The sequence below is a fragment of the Neocloeon triangulifer genome, unplaced genomic scaffold (genome assembly GCF_031216515.1).
Source record: "Neocloeon triangulifer isolate White Clay Creek 2 clone unplaced genomic scaffold, ASM3121651v1 ptg000015l, whole genome shotgun sequence".
Taxonomy (NCBI): domain Eukaryota; kingdom Metazoa; phylum Arthropoda; class Insecta; order Ephemeroptera; family Baetidae; genus Neocloeon; species Neocloeon triangulifer.
This window is the reverse complement of record NW_026775557.1, coordinates 2270474-2288654: the sequence shown is the minus strand read 5'-3', so window position 1 is coordinate 2288654 and position 18181 is coordinate 2270474. Positions and strand designations below refer to the sequence as shown.

The 18181-nt window shown below is 39.6% G+C and overlaps 4 protein-coding genes across 9 annotated transcripts; 2 read left to right on the top strand and 2 right to left on the bottom strand.

The window, feature by feature from the left end:
* Positions 1-47: 47 nt before the first annotated feature.
* On the bottom strand, positions 48-3022 carry LOC132202822 (T-complex protein 1 subunit alpha). The gene is made up of 10 exons (XM_059630038.1): positions 2870-3022; positions 2539-2624; positions 2211-2437; positions 1967-2077; positions 1647-1911; positions 1369-1509; positions 1112-1314; positions 864-1056; positions 647-810; positions 48-589 (listed from the first exon to the last, which is right to left on the bottom strand). Exons 1-10 carry the CDS (start codon positions 2940-2942, stop codon positions 379-381), a joined length of 1674 nt encoding a protein of 557 aa, XP_059486021.1. The 5' UTR covers positions 2943-3022; the 3' UTR covers positions 48-378.
* Positions 3023-3396: 374 nt separating this feature from the next.
* LOC132202187 (scm-like with four MBT domains protein 2) lies at positions 3397-7832 on the top strand. 4 transcript variants are annotated; one of them, XM_059628941.1, is made up of 15 exons: positions 3397-3449; positions 4083-4177; positions 4363-4439; positions 4523-4641; positions 4769-5006; positions 5060-5149; positions 5232-5370; positions 5431-5561; positions 5645-5870; positions 5925-6201; positions 6255-6668; positions 6725-6900; positions 6954-7073; positions 7125-7332; positions 7386-7832. In XM_059628941.1, the coding sequence occupies exons 2-15, from the start codon at positions 4156-4158 to the stop codon at positions 7726-7728; spliced, it is 2580 nt and encodes an 859-aa protein (XP_059484924.1). In that variant the 5' UTR covers positions 3397-3449; positions 4083-4155; the 3' UTR covers positions 7729-7832. The 4 variants fall into 4 exon arrangements, with proteins under 4 accessions (XP_059484924.1, XP_059484926.1, XP_059484927.1 ...); XM_059628943.1 differs by having other exon boundaries at positions 3436-3457; XM_059628944.1 differs by lacking the exon at positions 3397-3449 and adding an exon at positions 3495-3515.
* A 3-nt stretch (positions 7833-7835) lies between these two features.
* Positions 7836-10122, bottom strand: LOC132202190 (spliceosome-associated protein CWC27 homolog). The gene is made up of 8 exons (XM_059628950.1): positions 9967-10122; positions 9208-9618; positions 9025-9155; positions 8740-8964; positions 8538-8681; positions 8312-8475; positions 8087-8252; positions 7836-8029 (listed from the first exon to the last, which is right to left on the bottom strand). The coding sequence occupies exons 1-8, from the start codon at positions 10006-10008 to the stop codon at positions 7873-7875; spliced, it is 1440 nt and encodes a 479-aa protein (XP_059484933.1). The 5' UTR covers positions 10009-10122; the 3' UTR covers positions 7836-7872.
* Positions 10123-10278: 156 nt separating this feature from the next.
* LOC132202189 (protein MEMO1-like) lies at positions 10279-16203 on the top strand. 3 transcript variants are annotated; one of them, XM_059628945.1, is made up of 8 exons: positions 10283-10415; positions 13182-13438; positions 13490-13647; positions 13710-13893; positions 13985-14985; positions 15085-15235; positions 15289-15480; positions 15597-16203. In XM_059628945.1, exons 2-8 carry the CDS (start codon positions 13217-13219, stop codon positions 16083-16085), a joined length of 2397 nt encoding a protein of 798 aa, XP_059484928.1. In that variant the 5' UTR covers positions 10283-10415; positions 13182-13216; the 3' UTR covers positions 16086-16203. The 3 variants fall into 3 exon arrangements, with proteins under 3 accessions (XP_059484930.1, XP_059484928.1, XP_059484929.1); XM_059628946.1 differs by lacking the exon at positions 10283-10415 and adding an exon at positions 10449-10586; XM_059628947.1 differs by lacking the exons at positions 13182-13438; positions 13490-13647; positions 13710-13893; ... (2 more) ...; positions 15289-15480; positions 15597-16203 and adding an exon at positions 10954-13044 and having other exon boundaries at positions 10279-10415.
* The last annotated feature ends 1978 nt before the right edge of the window (positions 16204-18181 follow it).

Sequence of the window (18181 nt, the reverse complement as noted above, 5' to 3'; positions counted from 1 at the left end):
TTCGGTTAGTTTTCCCAAAAAACAAATCGTATGGAATAGTAAATAATAAAAATTTAATTCAAGTTGGCCTGCATCAGGGCAAATAATTTATTAGACGTCTGTTAATGAATTACCAATAGATTAAAATAATGGGAGAAAATTTCAGCTCTTCTTGATTACATTGCAATGACCAGCGAAGATTCTTTTCCTCAAATTCTTTTAAGGCAACATGCAAAGGTCTGTTTGCTTATTTGAATCATATTAACTTTGATTTCGAAGAAAAACCGTTTTTCGCCATATCTGGTGCTAGTGGAATTTAATTAGATTGGTGCAACAAAAAATTGGAAAGTAGTCGTTTTAAGCAAATTAAATGCGGATGGCATTTATCTTCTTATTACTTTAGCCATCAAGTTCCCCTGCGTTGCAAGCATCTTGATAGCTCTTGCCCTCACCTCGCTCAGGGTCGAGACGGATCATGTCGTCGATTCTGAGAATGGTGATCGCAGCTTCTGTGGCAAACTTCAAAGACTTGACCTTAGAAATTGCCGGCTCGAGAACGCCAGCCTGCAAGTTGTCTCTCACAACACCTTCATACAAATCCAGTCCCATCCTAAAATAGAAGAAAATCAATCAGAATTAATTGTTTAACTAAAGAATTGAGATTTACCATTTGAAACTGGCGTGCTCTGCCTTGGTTTGGCTCGAGTTGTGGTAAGCTCTAAGCTTAGCGACCAAATCGGTGGCATCCTGAGCGGCGTTGACGGACAGAGTTTTTGGAATAACCAACAAAGATCGTGCAAATTCAGCAATAGCCAGCTGCTCTCTCGAGCTCTATGAATCAAATTTATTAATAAGTACAAATTAGGAGTAAGTTTAAAACTAACCAGTGAAGTAGCAAAATTTTCTAAGTAGATGGACAGAGCTGCCTCAACGCAACCACCTCCAGCCACCAGCCGTTTGCTTTCGATGACTCTCTTGACGACGCAAAGAGCATCGTGCACCGATCTCTCCATCTCGTCCAAGTAAAAATCGTTGGGGCCACGAAGAATCACAGAAGCAGCAGTGCGGGCCTTTGGTCTGATATTGAAGTTTGATGGATCAGAAATATCGAGAAAATTTAAATTCAGCGTACCCCTTAATGAGAATGCACTCGTCGTCACTGATCCTCTCTTGCACCACTTCGGCAGCCTCTCCCAAGAAGGCAGCCTCGAAGCTCTCTTCACCCTCCAAGTTTGAGAGGGATGTGACGAAAGTGGCACCAGTGGCCTTCGCAATCCTCTTGAGATCCACCTTTTTGCAGCGACGCACAGCCAGTGCGTTGGCCTCAACGAAATACTGAAATTAATTTGAATATTTGAGAATTATTTAATTTTAAAACACTTGTTTTACCTTCAGGCAAAGGTCATCAATGCCTCCAGTGCAGAGGATTACGTTGGCGCCAGTGGCCAAAATCTTCTGGATTCTCTCCTTGGTGATGTCAGACTCTCTCTGGCGAATGGCCTCAAGTTTCTCAGGGTCAGAAACCAGCACCTGAAGAAAAAAATAAAATAAAGAAAAATAATAATTAATTTTTATAAACCAATAAATTTCCTTGAATGATATATGATAATGTGAAAAAATTTAAAAATAAAGGCACTATTTAGCAATATAAATCTGAAAAACATTACCTGGACACCAAGCTTCATCTTCGCCTTCTGCAGAGAGAAGTCGAGGCAGGCGATTTTGGCATTGGCTATTCTCTTGGTCATTGCCTGCGAGGCCACCGTGCAGTTGAGAGCGTATCCCTTGATCAGGACACTTTCCCTGGCACTCTGTCCGTGCGCCTTGAGAATGTTGACTGCCTTGATGGGACACAGGTAGCCTCCCTTGCCGTCATTGATGCGGACAGCCATTGCTGCGTCCACAACCATTTGTGAGAATAATTCGGAATCGCTAAAATAATGAATTATACATTAACTTTAAAATGGTTTAATTTCTTCCAACTTACGCTCCAATCAACTTGCTGGACATGGAGGTTTTGGCCACATTGATCAGGCAGTCCTTTCCAATTTCATCAACACCAATTGTGAGATGTTCGTTGATGTAACGACACGCCTCCCTTTTAGAAACAGAAATATTTGTATTAAGACTATGGGAAGATATATAGAACAATGATGGTGATTTAATTTTGTTGAAATATTTTTACATAAATTCAGCCAAAGTATACGTCGCTGGTTTTAATTAAAACTTACTTGCAAGCCAGTCTGTATCCGGAAATGACAGAGGTAGGATGGATTTTCTGCTGTACAAGTTCGTCAGCGTTTTTCAAGAGTTCAGCTGCCACAATAACCACAGATGTGGTTCCGTCACCCACTTCAGCGTCCTGCAGTTGAGCCAGCTCAACCAGAACCTTGGCCGCAGGGTGCTCCACCTCCAGCAGCTTCAAGATTGTGGCGCCGTCATTGGTTACCGTCACGTCCTAATGAAAGCAACGTTAATAAAGAACATAAACTTTTTAATTTGTTCAAAAGAAAATCCTCAAGTTTGTTGGTCGTATTAATAAAAATTTGTAAAACATACCCCGACGTCGTCGACAAGCATCTTGTCCAGCCCAACAGGTCCTAGCGAACTCTTGACGATGTTGGCGATGGAACAGGCCGCCATGACTGAAAGTCAATCATTTCATCAGCGGCGAATACAATTTTATCAAAATTTTTGCAAGTTTCATTGCAGAAATGTCAAAATTTTCGAGAAGTTTCACACATGGGTATGTGGGTGGAGGCGCAACAACACCCCGCAACATGGCGAGCATTGCGGCCTCGTGCTTCACATTTCACCCATTTTAAGCTGAAACTTCGCTTAACCGCGTTTTTATTTTTGTTCGCGACCAAAGTTGAAAATATTAGCTTACCATTTTGCGTGCGGACTGGCGTGCCAGTTGTCCGAGAACCGGCTAAAGTAAGTTTACTTCCGATGATCGACATTCTCGCTTTGTTTTGTCGGCTAAAATTTCCTGATTCAGACAAGACAGCAGTGCTACCAGCTTGCTAAGAAAACCATGGCTTGAGAACTATCTAGAAGAAAAAATCACAAAGAAGTTTATAAAGAGATAACTCTCAATTTAATCTTCACAAACCAGTAGACCAGTACCCAATGAGAAAAATTATTTTAGTAAAATCAATACAGAAAAAATTAAATTTCTTAAGATATTTTGGAAAACACACTTTTTTATTATTTTCTGGCGCAAATTTAACAAGAATAGTGCAAAATCGAATGATAAATGCACTCGAATTGACTTCTTTTCGTTAAATAATTTTTTCTTAATGATTTGCATAACTTAATAAGTTTGACTTTTTGAATGATTCTGCGATTTTGCGTGGCCAACAAAATTTTCCTAATCTTTTAAGAGATAAAACGCGCATTTCTTTGTACTGTTGGTACGGCGTCGATGCAAAAAAGCTTATTTTTGATCGGATCCTCCGCTCTCCACGGTGAGTGGGTAAAAAATTCATTTTATTTTAGATTGAATTTTGCACAAATCAAAATTTTCTAAACAGGTAAACTAGTGTTGGAATCGGAAGTCTGGTTTTTATCTAGTCCGATCAGGTCAAAACGTTTGCTGCAGCGTCAAATTTTTGTCTTGAAAACGTAAAATGTAAAATTCGTTTCGTCCGCGTTCACTTTGACATTCAGCATTCGCGATTCGCTCTCCCCACACCAGCTTTTATTAACACACCTTTTGACAATGATTCTTTTTTCAAAATTTGGCCGACTGGAAATCCTTCAAATAGGACCATTTAGATCACATTTTATTAGAAATTTCATGATTTTAAAGTCAATTTGATCTATTTTTAAAGAGAAAATAGTGTTTGAATTGAAAAGAGAAAAAGGGAAAGCGATTTTTGCCCAAAGGTAAGTTACAATAAAAGAAGTTTTGGAAAAAAATTATCATAATATTTTCTTTAGTATTTAAAAATTTAACTTTGAATTAATTAAATTTTCTAAAAATTTAGTAAAAAACACAGCGCATATGATTAAATCCAAGACAAAAATAAAAGAGACGCAAAAACAATAATTTTATACACACTTTGTAAAAGTCTAATTCTAAGGAATTTTAATTTCAGCTGTCTGTGCGAAATTTAAACCTGCACAAGAGTGTCACGAGTTCAAAAAGATTGACTCCGATCATACACCACAATGACTCTGTTCGTCGAGGATGGTAATAATTTTTTATTCCCTAATATTTTTTTTATTCAAATGAGAATTAAATTTTAAGTAATATTTTTTTTAAATTTTTTATAATCCTTTTCATTATTAAATAAATCTTTTTTTTAATTATGTAAATTTTCAAGAACTTTTGAAAAAAAAAATATTCATTTTGTATCCTGATTTTTCTTTTTTCAGCCGATGATGCTTTTGTGTGGCAGGATTATTTGGAGGTCACAAATGAAGAGGAGGTTCCTCATGCACTTTTCCACCATGTAGGTTTCTACAAATAATATTGACAAATTTCCTTTTAAAATATAATGAATTTTGAGAATAAAATAATTAATTACCACAACAGGTGGAGCTGAGTATGGAGAGCAGTTTGCAGCCTGGTCTGATATTAGAGGTTGCGGACAAAAATGATAAAAACAAATACTGGCCTGCAACAATTAAAATGAACTGCGGGGCTTTGCTGAGGTGAAGAAAAATATGCTCTTTTATGGGAATATTCCTAAATTTCTTTCTTAATTTGAAACAGATTTATATTTAATAACTAAAAAAAACTGAAAACTGCAAAATTAAAGTCTTGTAATTAAATTTTTAGCATGAGCTACATTGGGCCCAAAAAGACACGAATGCCAGAGTTCTGGGTCGACATCACCAAAGTAGATGTGCGGCCTTTAGGTTGGTGCAAGCAACAAAAGGAAGCGGACCCTGAGTCGAAGGTTTTTTTGGATCCACCGTCCACCATGAAAGAAAGCTACCCTGATGAAGACTGGCATTTGCTAAATTCAACAGCCACTACCGGCAAACAAACTGTTGCCTCAGAATGCCTGAGCTCTGTATGGAAAAAATTAATCTGCGATTTTGAAATTACGTTTCCTTACTAAAACAGGAGGGTCATACTCCCATCGAGCGGTTGCGGAAGGGAATGCGCGTTGAAGTACAGGATGAACACAACCCCTACTTTCACTGGATTGCCACGGTAATTTTTTTAAACTTATTTTATAGGCAGAAATATTTTATTACAAGTTCAATTTACACTTTTAACTAAAAATCTATTTTAGATAATTGATAATGTGGGTGGCCGACTTCATCTCCGCTATGACGTTCCTGAAAGCTTTTCTGCTGAAAATCCAGTACCAGATTTCTGGCTGTTCTATTTGTCACCTAGACTGTTCAAAGTAGGCTGGGCTGATGAGAAAGGTGGACAAATGTTTTGCGATTAATTAAGTAAATTACACCTGAAATGTGCAAATGTTTCAGGCGCGCCTTTCAGATACGAGCCACCAAGCATCACATCAGCAGCTTTAGACGATGAGGGTGGATGGGGTACAATTTTGGAATCTTGCAAACAAGAGTCTAAGAAACTTCCATCACCTGCAGATTTATTTGAGGTAAAGATTGTCCTTGCTGATAATTAACATGTTAATTATTATCAAAAGCATCAAACTCATGAATTATTTATTTTTTATTTTAGGGAGAACGTGAAATGGATAGCCATTCAACTCTCGGAGAAACTTTATTCAAAGAAGGAATGAAATTAGAGACCGTCAACCCACAGAACCACGTCGAGATCTGTCCAGCCACAGTTATAAATGTGTATCACACCGGCCACTTCACGATTCAGGTTGACAGCATATCTGGCACAGAGATGCCTCCAATTAGAGTCAGCTACCCTGAAGATCCATACATATTTTATGCTGGTAAAATTTAAATAGAATAGAAAAAATTAAAATTCTACTGGTGGCTGAAATTAGGATGGAGCAAATCCAACAAGATTAGTTTGACACCCCCTAATGGCTGGGTGTCGGAGAAAGAAGATTTTGATTGGGACGAGTACCTGACCACAACAATGTCTGAAGCAGTGCCGAAAGAATGCTTTGTGAAAAAAGAGGAGACGGCCGCAGACATGGGGTTTGAAGTGGGGCAAAAACTCGAGTCCATAGATATAGAAAATGATCAGACCATTTGTGCGGCCACTATAACCAAGATACTGGGCCACCTTCTCTGGGTTCACTTGGACTGTTACGAAAAGTATGTCTCTAAAAATCTCAAGCTTTTATTATTAAATTATAATTTTATTTCAGTTTGAAGCCGTCAATTATAGTGAGTGCAGATAGCATGGACATATTTCCAGTTGGCTGGTGTGGCAGCAATGGATACCCACTTAAGCCACCTATGGACCACCTAGAAGTTTGCAGGAAGATTAAATTGGAAGAAGAGGAGCTGCCGGCTCCTAAAACGTCAGAAACCACCTCGGCAAAATCATCGTGGTGCCCTAAAATATACTTCAATCACAAATGCTTCACGGGACCATACTTGAGCAAAGGAAAAATTGCTCTTCTCCCAAAATTTGTTGGACCCGGCCCGATCACCCTTGTGCTTAAAGAGGTGTTATCTCAATTAATTTCAACTGCCTACAAATCGAGACAAGTACTCAAAGAATTGACTTGCGAAGGAAAGGTTCCGGCTAACATGCACATAGAAATGCTCAAAGCAAAGTAAGATCAAAATAATAATAACTATTAAGGGAATCAATTTGTTTTGCCTCCTTTAGATTGAAAACTGCGATATTCAGTGCCAATGTGGCCATAGCAACTTCCGCTGACCAAGTTGAAGAGTATTGCAAGTCGGTTTGCCAAAAGCTCCAAAGCTGCCCGTATTTGTTTGGGCCTGATTGCAACGATGGGCACTGTCCCGTGGGCTGCTCAACGTTGAGCAAAAGCCAATTCAGTAAGATTTTAATTCCTTATTGTCAACTGTCATTAATTAAAATACAATTGTAGCAAGCTATTGGAGCAAGAAAACCAAGACTGGTGTTCCTATTGATGGAACTCGAAAGCGAGGAAGAAAACGTAAGGTGAAGTTGTTGAAAGATGAAGATGTTGCAGAAAATGGCAAAGACGGTAGAAATTTCAGTAGGGTATTTTGAAGTAAAATAATTAGTAAAATTTTAGATGAAAGTGATCAGTCTAGTCATGGTGATGCCGAGTATAAAGAGAGGCCAGCGAAGAAAATTTTCCCTGCTTTCGAAATGCGCACAAGGAAAGCTAAGCTTCCCAACTTTGCCCTTCTTGGTTCAAGTTGGGTCTGGGGTAATGACGGCGCAGATGATCAAACGCCTGCTCGAAAACGCCGTCGAGGACCTTCTACAGACTCGGTTCAGTAAGTTTGCATTAAAAAAATTAAAGTAGATATCAATGTTCAAACAAAATTAGGCTCCCGACCCCACCAAGCAGTGTCAAAAACATGGAAGGAGTAGTGCGTAAAAGGGGTCGTCCCCGGATCGACAGAAGCCAGCACAGAACAGCAGCCACAGCTGGATTAACAAACCCTGCCATGTGGAGTAAGGAAGATGTGGCCAAGTACCTGAAAAAAACCCACGACTGCTGTTGTCTGGCCGAGAGGCTAGAAGCAGAGGACATAGACGGCAAGGCCTTCATGATGCTCAACTTGCCGACCCTACTTGAAAATTTCAAATTCACAATACGCTACTCGATCAAGCTCTGCCAGCACATAGAGCTGGTCAAATATGCATATCTCACCGAATACTGCAAATGATTGAAAAATACTTTAATTGATTTATTCCATTTTGGCTAATAAGTAAATTTTAATTTTAAGTTCCTAAAATTAAGGTGATTAATGAAATAAAGTTCTGTCCTCATAATTTTAGCTGATTTATTTTTAAATATCATAAAACTTGCACTATTTTTTGGATGATTTGTGGCCCTCCCTTCTTCGCTGGTTGATTGGATTCCGAGGGTCGTTGAGATCAAACCAATCTCCAGGTCGCTCGTCCTTAGTGCTTGCATCTTTTGCAAGAATGGGAGCGTTTTGGTTGAAGCGCAGTTTTCTCGACATCCTGGTAAATAATATAATTGTAGCTACAAAAATAAAAGGATCATCTAATAATTCCAACCATTGTCCTTCGTCTTTTCCAAAATCGGCATCTGCGACTTCTGGTTCGTCTTCTTGTGCATCTGGCACTTCATCCTCTTCATCACTATTTTGAGCCTCCTTCATTTTCCCCAATTTCTTCTGGAACTTAGCAAGCAACGCCATGGTGAAAGCCTCCCTGTCAGTTCCTTTATTTGTTACAGACTTGCATATCAAATTTATTTAAAAGATATTACTGCTTTCTAACCTTTTTTAGGTAGCTGTTTCTTCTTACTTTCATATTCCTCTTTCTCCTTATTGTATGCCTGAAGGACCTCGCTCTCTTTTTCCTCCTCCTCTGGTTCTTCTTCCTTTTCTTTAGGTTTTTTCATACTCTTCCTTAGCGCTTCGTATTCTTTCTTTAATTCTTCACTGTCAAAATTGATGACAGAAAATATTAATTTTTGCTAAACCTTGCTTTGCTCATTACTTACGCCTTGCGTTTGCGAGCCTCTCTTTCGTCTTGACCCAAAACATACTCAACGTCAGGTTCTTCATCATCGTCCTTTGTCTTTTTTGACTGGGTACTTGATTTCTTCAACGAAAGCTTATTTTTAACTTTGCTTAAATCCCCAGAGCTGCAAAAATTTAAATAATTACTAGGATGCAAAATATTGTAAATAATTTGATGCAAACCTTTTTGCTTCTGCCTCCTGTTCCTTTTCGTCTCCACTTAAATCTGATTCACTTTCTGGTTCTTGTTCTTCGCCTTCCTTCACGACAGCTGGTTGTGAGCTCAATTTTGGGTCGTCCAAAAGATCATGAGTAGATTTGCTCTTGCCTGAGAATTTTTTATTTTCTCTCTCCGTCTCGACCTCATCCTCCTCAGCTTGCTCTCCAAAGGACAAAAGTTTGAAGTCTCTGCAAAAAATTAAATATTTTACCCTGAGTAATATTTATTATAAAGTAAATATAAATTACTTCACTCCCGTCTTCTTGTCCTTCTTTCTCTTTGATTTCTGCTTTTCATGCACCCTGGGGACAATATCATCAAACGGATTGTTCAGCACCGTGGTTTTCACAATTTTTTGAGGAAATTCTGGCCGTTCGTTCTGAAAAATAAAATTTTTACCCTCCGACCAGTGACCAACTATTTGGTATTACTTGGTCGAATTCACCGTCAGCCAGTTTCAACATGTTGTAAACCGTCTCGCCTGTGACCTTGCCAAAAATTGTGTGCTTGTTCTGCAGCTCCTGGGTTGGTCCGAGGGTGAAGAAAAACTGCGAGCCATTGTCATCCTTGCCAGCGTTGGCCATGGCCACCAGTCCTCGTCTGCAGAAGCGGAGTCGCGAGTGGAACTCATCTTTGAAAGGGTGGCCCCAGATGGACTCGCCACCCTCTCCTGTGCCCGTCGGGTCACCACCCTGGGCTATGAATTCCTTGACAACCCTGTGGAAGATGGTCCCATTGTAATAGCCCTCCATGCACAGCTGCACAAAGTTCCGACATGCTTTCGGCGCTTCTTTAGACCAGAGCTCGATGTCGATGTCGCCGACAGTTGTCTTTAAAAGGACCTAGAAATAAATATTACAGACAAAATAAAATTATGAATAAATGTAGACGTAATAATTTATTATTTTTACAGAATTTTACGAATTTTATCTAAAAATAGAAAAATTAGTAACATATATATAGCACACCTGCCGTGTGGTGTACAGTACATATAATATATTATACAGTAAAAGCATTCAATTGAATTTAAAAAATTAAATACAAGTGCACAGAAGCTACAATAAAACTACATACGTAAATGCCCGGCTAAATAATATGTATCTTTTAATTTAATATAATTTTATGCAGATATTATGGAAAAAAGCCAAGGTGATAAAAAAATTACACGTATATTGCACAATTTTACTCACCTTTCCAAAAGTAGGTGGCTCTTGAATGTAAATACTACTCATTTTTAAAACAAATAATCGTCAGGCTTCAAGAAAAATTATTGACAAGCACTCATTGCCCGTTTTTGTGTTGTTGTCGTCAAGCTGATTTCCTTCGGTTGTTTATTTTTGTTCGAAGTAGCTCAATAAAATAGAGGACTTGCGGTCTCCATATTGGTAAAAAATAATGGGCGCAAGAAATTCAAATTCTTTGACCTTTAGCGTGTATTTTCTAATTTTGGAAGAAAACAAATATGGCGGACTTCCACCTCGAGTGATTAGACTTGCTGCAAAAATCGACCAATCGTACATTGCATTTCAAAGTTCGCGGGGTTCAATGCCCTCTCGTTCATCTGTTCGAGCAATTTGCATCCAAATCTCGCAGATCTTCAGCAGCAGCAAACAAGGCGGCGTTCGGACGTTTACGTGTCGTGAGTATGATTTTCTCATCCGTTTCGCAGCCTTTTGAAGGCCCCTTCTCAACTTGTTCCCTCAGAGCACACACTTTGGCCTCTTCTGGCATTAATTAGACACTTTTCCATCCGTTCTGTCTGTCTCGCTGGCGTCGATGCAGGCTTATCTTTTTGCTCTTTTTGTCTATGGTTGTGTTTTGAAATTCCTTTAACGAAACTTGTTTTCATAGAGTTGCTTTTTAGTTTTATAGATACGCAATGGTTTGATCAAAATTTGCATCTCATTTGTTCGTCTTTGGCTATCTGAATTAAAGTTGATTTTATGTATATCACAGAACTAGCAATTTTTTTTAAACAAAATAGAAATAAAATTTTATTATATCGTTGGACGGACTGTGTGGAATTTTATATTTGAAAGAAACTTTTTTGGCGGTGGCATAGGCAGGATAATAATTTTATTGACCCTCTCGGATGTATAATTGATCAAAAAACAATTATGAAAAAAATATAGAACAGAAATTGGTGCATGGTTTAAACGTGTGTGTGTCTGTTCTAGGTGTAGAGAGAGAGAGAAAGAGAAAGAAATGGCAGTCCGAGGGGCGTCCCATGCCGGTAGCTGGTATAACAGCAACGGCCGCGAGCTGAACCGGCAGCTCGAGCACTGGCTGGGCGAGGCCGTGCTGTCCCACGGGCCGGCCAAGGCCATCATAAGTCCACACGCAGGCTACCAGTATTGTGGGGCCTGCGCTGCCTATGCCTTCCGCCAAATCAGTCCGATCCTGGTGAAAAAGATTTTTATCCTCGGCCCTTCGCACCACTACCGCATGTCCGGCTGCGGCCTCAGCACAGTCACCCGCTTCGCCACGCCCCTCTACGACCTGACCATCGACCAGCAGATCTACAAAGAGCTGCTGGCCACCAAGCAGTTCGAGCAACTGCCAGTCGGCGTCGACGAAAACGAGCACTCGCTCGAAATGCAGCTGCCCTACATCGCCAAGGTCATGGAGGACTTCAAGGACCAGTTCACCATCATCCCCGTGATGGTCGGAAGCCTGTCGGCGGCCAAGGAGGAGCTGTACGGGGACATTTTCGCAAAGTACCTGACGGACCCCACCGCGGTCTTCGTCATCTCGTCCGACTTCTGCCACTGGGGCTCCAGATTCAACTACACCTTCTTCGACAAGTCCATGGGCCCGCAGATCTACGAGTGCATCACCTCTCTGGACAGACTGGGCATGGACGTCATCGAGCAGCTGGACGCGTCCGGCTTCCACAAGTATCTCCGGAAGTACTCCAACACCATCTGCGGACGTCACCCGATCGCCGTCCTTCTGCACGCCGTCGCGGCCCTCAAGAAGCAGCAGCAGTGCCCACCGATGAGTCTCAAGTTCTTGAAGTACGCCCAGAGCTCCAAGTGCCAGCACGCGTCCGACTCGTCAGTCTCGTACGCCTCAGCATCGCTCATTTTTGAGTGAAGTAATTAAAAAAAAAACTAAGCTTGTGACTCTCAACGATTTTGCTTCCGGTTTAAAAAGTTTGATGGTGTTTCTAGCTGAATCTTTTTTCAAAGAGATTCGACTATATTTTGCCCGACCAAAAAGTAAAACTGGCTCACTTCACAATATAATGCAAATACAAGTTCTTTTAATTGTTTAATTCTTTCAAATGATGTTCATTTATTTTGAAACAATTGGATTTAACTTCTAATCAGTTTGTTTGGTTCTTGTATAATTTTTAACTGTCGATAAATTTGTGGTAAACTGCAAAAGCAATTTGTTTGAACATTGAAATTAGAATAATAAGAAAATGAAATACATTTTCCTCAAATTGTTGTACGGAGCCAGTTGCGTTTACAGCACCACATTGGTGAATTGATTTGGTTCATTTTTAGCTATTCTAAAAATCTTACGCTTTGCTCCCTGAGGATTGATGCCCAAAGCAAAACAGTACGTCAAGGAAAATTATAATAATTATTCTGTATCTGTCACGGTGCACATTTTGCACTTTGCGTCGTCTGACAATACTTTTCTGCGCAATTCTGAATGATGAGCATAAGGAAAAGTGGTGATTTTGGCTGAAGCAAGGGATCTCTTCGTGAAATGTCTCGGGTGCGAGTCTAATTGCATTCTGGACAACGAAAGCAGCCTTGATTGGACTGAGAATATTTATGATGTATAGAAAGAAGTCATGTAGCCAGCAATGATACACATGCATAATGTAATTTAGAGGATTTTTGTGTACTTTTTTTGTTCTCTTAAAATATAGTTTGTTGAAAAAATGGGAGGGACAAAAATTATATCCAGTATTTGTAATGGGCGTGTATAATTGAAATCAGTTTCATTTGCAGTCAATTAGAATTTTAATAAGCAAAATGAGACACCTGATTATTATATTATTTCGCTCTTTGTTAAGTTAAAAATTGACTTCAAATAATGCGACTTTGTAGTGTATAATTATAATCATTTTAAAATAATTATGCTAATCTTCCCCTTCTATACCACTTCTGTGGTAGAGCTCGGCGCACAGTTTATGATGAGCCCAATCAATATCAATACAACCATAGATTTTGTATTCTGATTTCACTTAAAATATAATTTATTATAGCTCAGTAATGAGTTCAAAAATAAAAAATGTTCAATGCCAAGAATTTGACACCAGTTTTTGTTTTTCTCTCACGTTTGACCCCAAGTTTTGTTGAAAATATTTGAATTTAATATAGATATAAAATGTAAATAATTAGCTTACATTATATTTTAAATAAATTAGAAAATCTCGAATTTGCAGCTCAAATGATGTGTCAGTGAATCTAGTCTGTGGGGATGACGCGGCAGAGGAGAGGAGGCAATGAGCACCACCACAAGGAAAAGAGCGGCGCCTCCGACCGGCGGCAGCTGCACAGGATCAGCGAAGAAGATGCTCCCAAGTCTCGGATGTCCTGGCTGTGGACGCTGGTGATGTTGGCACTGCTGGCGGTTGCTTCTCATCTCACCTACACCGGCTACCTTGAAACTCGAGTCACCACCAAATTTGACAACATAAAAGTATATTATAAAAAATTTTCAAGAAAATATTTAATTTTTCCTTTTATGTAGATGGTTGAAAAAACTGGCCTCGACGTTCCAAAGCGATACTGGGGAAGCTACAGGTCAGGGGTTTACTTTGGCATGTCGACGAGGGAGCCACACTCGCCCGTCTTGGGACTGATGTGGTACCAGCCACAGAAACTGGTCCAGGGCGCACAATCGATAAGGTATAATTATAAACAAATGTTAGGCTGGTTGAAAAATAATTAATAATGACACAAAATTTCAGACATTCCTGTGATCAAGGTGATAAACTCCAACGTTATGGTTGGCTAGAGCACGACGGCATCAATTTTGGTGTTCAAGAGTTGGTTGACGGACCTGTGACTCTGAAAACAACGTTCGTTAAAAGAGGTCACGAGTCTGGGGCTGGAGAATGGTCTGCAAGAATTGAAGCAAGTTCTAATGTTGAGGTATTTTTCCTTACTGACCATTTTAAATATTAAAAGATTAAAACAGACAAATTTTTAAAATTTATTTGAATATTGATTTTTTTTAATTCAGGCTCAGCAAGAACTGTCACTGATTTTTTACGTCGCCAGTGAAGAAAAAGCCGAAGGCTGGATCCAAGAAGATGGCGTGATGAGGTTCGAAGGTCACACGCCGCAACTTGGCGACTTTTTCGTCACTCTCTTGAACTATTCCAATGTAGTGCACTCGTCGCAACTGGTGACCAAAGCTGACGGTCTGCACAGACTGAAGGACACAATCATGGCCTCCCTGAAGTGGGACGTCATCGGCAGCAGCAAATTCATCTCCTTGGGCGGCGTCATTTTGCCTAAAGGCGACAACAAGCCAAATTTCATCGCCACCCAGCTGCTGGTCAAGACGCCCTTTACCATGGAGGTTGTTTATCAGATAGACGAGGGCGTCTCTCAGAGTCGACTCTCTGCGCAGCAACTGGACGAGGAGCTTCAAAGACACAGAGGAGATTTCAAAAATAAATTTGAAAAAGTCTTCAGATTAAAAGACAAAGGTTATTCTGCGGAAGACATTTCCAGTGCCAAGGCCACATTCAGTAATCTGCTTGGGGGTATCGGTTATTTCTACGGGTCTTCCCTGGTCATGTCCAAGTACACCGAAGAGCCTCGGTCGTACTGGAAGGCGCCTCTTTACACTGCAGTGCCTTCGAGGAGCTTTTTCCCAAGAGGATTTCTGTGGGACGAAGGCTTCCACGAACTCCTGGTCTCCACTTGGGACCTGGACATTTCCTTAGACGTGATTGCCCATTGGTTGGATCTGATGAATATTGAGGGTTGGATTCCGAGAGAGCAGATTCTGGGCGAGGAGGCGCGCTCAAGGGTGCCAGACGAATTTGTCGTTCAGAAGAACGAAAACGCCAATCCTCCTACATTTTTGCTCACACTCAAGTACATCCTGACTTCGCAGCGAAACAAACTGAGCAAGGAGCACATCGGCACCATTGCCAAATTCTGGCCTCGCTTACAAAAGTGGTTCTCCTGGTACAACGTTTCCCAAATCGGCCCACTCCCTGGATCATACAGGTAAATATTTATTTCTTATTTTCCTGGTTTATATTAAATAAGTTTGATTTTCCAAAAATGAACAGTAAAAAAAATGGTTTCAAATTATTTTATTTGCAGATGGCGCGGAAGAGATCCGAATGCACTTAACGAGCTGAACCCCAAAACCCTCACCTCAGGACTTGATGATTACCCCAGGGCCAGTCATCCAACCGAAGAGGAGCGCCACATAGACCTGACCTGCTGGATGGCAATGGCCTCCCAATCAATGGTAATTTTCAACTAAAATCAATTTTCAACAATAAGATTAAATTTTAATTTTAGGCAATCATTGCGGACAGGATCGGGCAGAATGGTGATAAATACCTTGACACCTACACAGCTCTTTCAGACCCATTGCTGATGAATAAATTATTCTGGAGTGGGTCAATGAGACGGTACGCCGACTTTGGTCTTCACACTGACGCAGTCAAACTCGGAAGAAAATCGAAAAACGATTCGTCGATTATAAGATTTGTAAGTAAAAATTTTTAACAAAAGATAAAAATATTTCATGAAATTTTTGCAATACATTTTGTGTTATGTTTTAATGAAAAAAAGGTAATATTAAAATAACCAATTTTTACGTTTAGGTTCAGGGAAAGCCGAAGGCACAGCTGGTTGACAAAACCTTTGGATATGTGTCCCTCTTTCCCTTTTTGCTCTGCCTGATTCCGCCGAACAGTCCCAAGCTGGGAGACGTGCTCAACGACTTAAAAAAACCTGAACTTCTCTGGACCCCGTACGGCCTGCGCTCCCTTTCGACGGACTCGCCAATGTACTTGAAAAAGAACACGGAACACGACGCTCCGTACTGGCGCGGCCCAATCTGGATGAACATCAACTACCTAGCAGTGAAGGCGCTGCACCACTACTCACAGGCAGAGGGCCCCTTCAAGGTCCTTGCGGGTGAAATCTACAAGGAGCTGTGTTCCAACTTAGTGACAAACATTCTCAAAAGGTACAAAGACAGTGGGTTTGTCTACGAGCAGTACAATGACAAGACTGGCGAAGGGCAGGGGTGCAAGCCGTTCACTGGTTGGTCTGCTCTGGTGGTTCTCATCATGGGGGAAATTTACTGAAGGGAAAATCTTCTTCACTAGGACTATTGTGATTTGTGCACAATCTGCGTTTATGTTTTCCACTGTTTTGTTATTTTGGCTTTGTAATAAAGTAAAAAAAAAAAAAAAACATGATTACAAGTTTCAACATTTTTCCCCTTTTCAAATCAAGTTAATTATAATTTTATTAAAAGTTTAATATAAAAAATTTAATACACCGAAACAAACATAATTTATATAAATATTTAACTTTTGTGTATATCTGGTAATTACAACAAAATTAACAATTTAAATAAAATAATTTTAAATTTTTTTAATTATGAAATAAATAATTTTTGAAATTTAAATTTTAAAATGATTTTTATTTCTCATTGATCACATAAAAGTCATACATTATTTCTCAAAAATCAATATTTATTAAGAGGCTCATTAAGTATTTATTAATTTATATTTTTTTATTTGTACAAATTTAGAGTTTTACACTTAAATTTTATGAATACTTACAACAATAATTTTTTTTGTAAATTTTTGTGGAGTTACTAAATTGGCTGGAAAAGGGGTTCTAACGTCTGCGGGTAAACTTTTTTGACAGTTTTTGTTTCTTTAACCTGCGGGAGGCAAACGTACGTAAATAACGTTGAGCCTAATTTAGAGATTTCATAACAGGATAGGGGTGTCTTCCTCTTTTTTTTCCCTGTCGTCAACTCTCATGAACACTACAAAACACGACCCTTCTCGTTGATAATCGAGACACCATACCTGTCTCGCCCCTCAGGTAATTTTCATACAACATACACACGGTGTACCTTATCTGCATCTCAATTACACCAACTTCCTGCCCACGCGGCTCGGAGCCCCTGTCAATTTAAAGTCGGTGGCTGACATACAGATGAGAGAGGTTTGCTGCTATTATTAAAATTTTTTATTGTGTCGGCAAACAAGGATAAAAATTGGCAAAATATTGTGGCGTTGATTGCAAAGGGCTTACATAGGCGTATATGTGGGTGCCGCGCGCGCGGCACAATGGACGGGTCATTCATATTCGCGAGCGTGCTGAAGTTGGCCTGACAATATTTATGTCGCGCCAACTATAAGCAGGGCGTTCACAGAAGCTTTTTTCGGTGGGTTTGAATTTGGCTACCTGCGCTAGCGTGCCAATGCCAATAACATCAGCAAGCAGCGGTCACGCATAATTTGGCCGCTAACAACAATGAAATGAAGAACCAGCAACTCCTCTTCATTCATTAGCATTAGCAGTTTTTGTGATTCAAATAAAGCAGGAGCGAATTATTATATAATGGATAAGTGGGTGATTTATGTGACTAAAACAAAGTATAAACATTCAACTTATTATTTAAGGATTAAATTTGAAAAACTTTTTACCTAAACAAACAAAACAAAATCAGGTATCAATTTAAAACAGAGAATTTTTTAGCAGCATCTCTCATCACCTTGAAACTGCTAATTATTATACCGCTGCACGTATATTCGCGTTTTTCTACTGTATTCCAGTATTTGTACTGACACCTGCCAAGTGTTAGAAGAACAAAATCTAAATAACTATAGGTTAAGGCAGGCACCATAACCTCTCATTTGGATTAATAATTATTCACAAGGCGAAAAGTGGAATTAAATGAAAAGCCCCAGGCACGAAAAGCGACAATTTGAATTCTGCTACTGATTGTACTATGCAAAAAAAAATGTATCAGAAGGACGGTCCTAGATAAATTTGAAAATACATATATGAATAATTATTACGAAAAGATGATGCGGGATATGATCTTCATAAGGATCGCGGCTTTTCTTTAAATACCAGAGGTAAACCAAGTGTGGATAAAAATCAAAAGAAAAAAATTGGACGCTTCCCAGAGATTTCAGATTTAGCATTTATAGCTGGCAAGGAAGTTTATTTTTTTTTTTTTTCTCATTTCCGTAAGCCCCAGATTAATGAATGGGCCGGCGGAGGTACGCAATTAGAACACTTAGCCGCTGCGTTGAATATGTTGATTAACAAGATCGCCGTCCAGGAAATCTAATTTTAACATCTCGAGATAAAAACGTCAAATTTATATTCGCTGGCCAATGCGAAGAGACCTCTCGAAAATGAATGAAGTTGA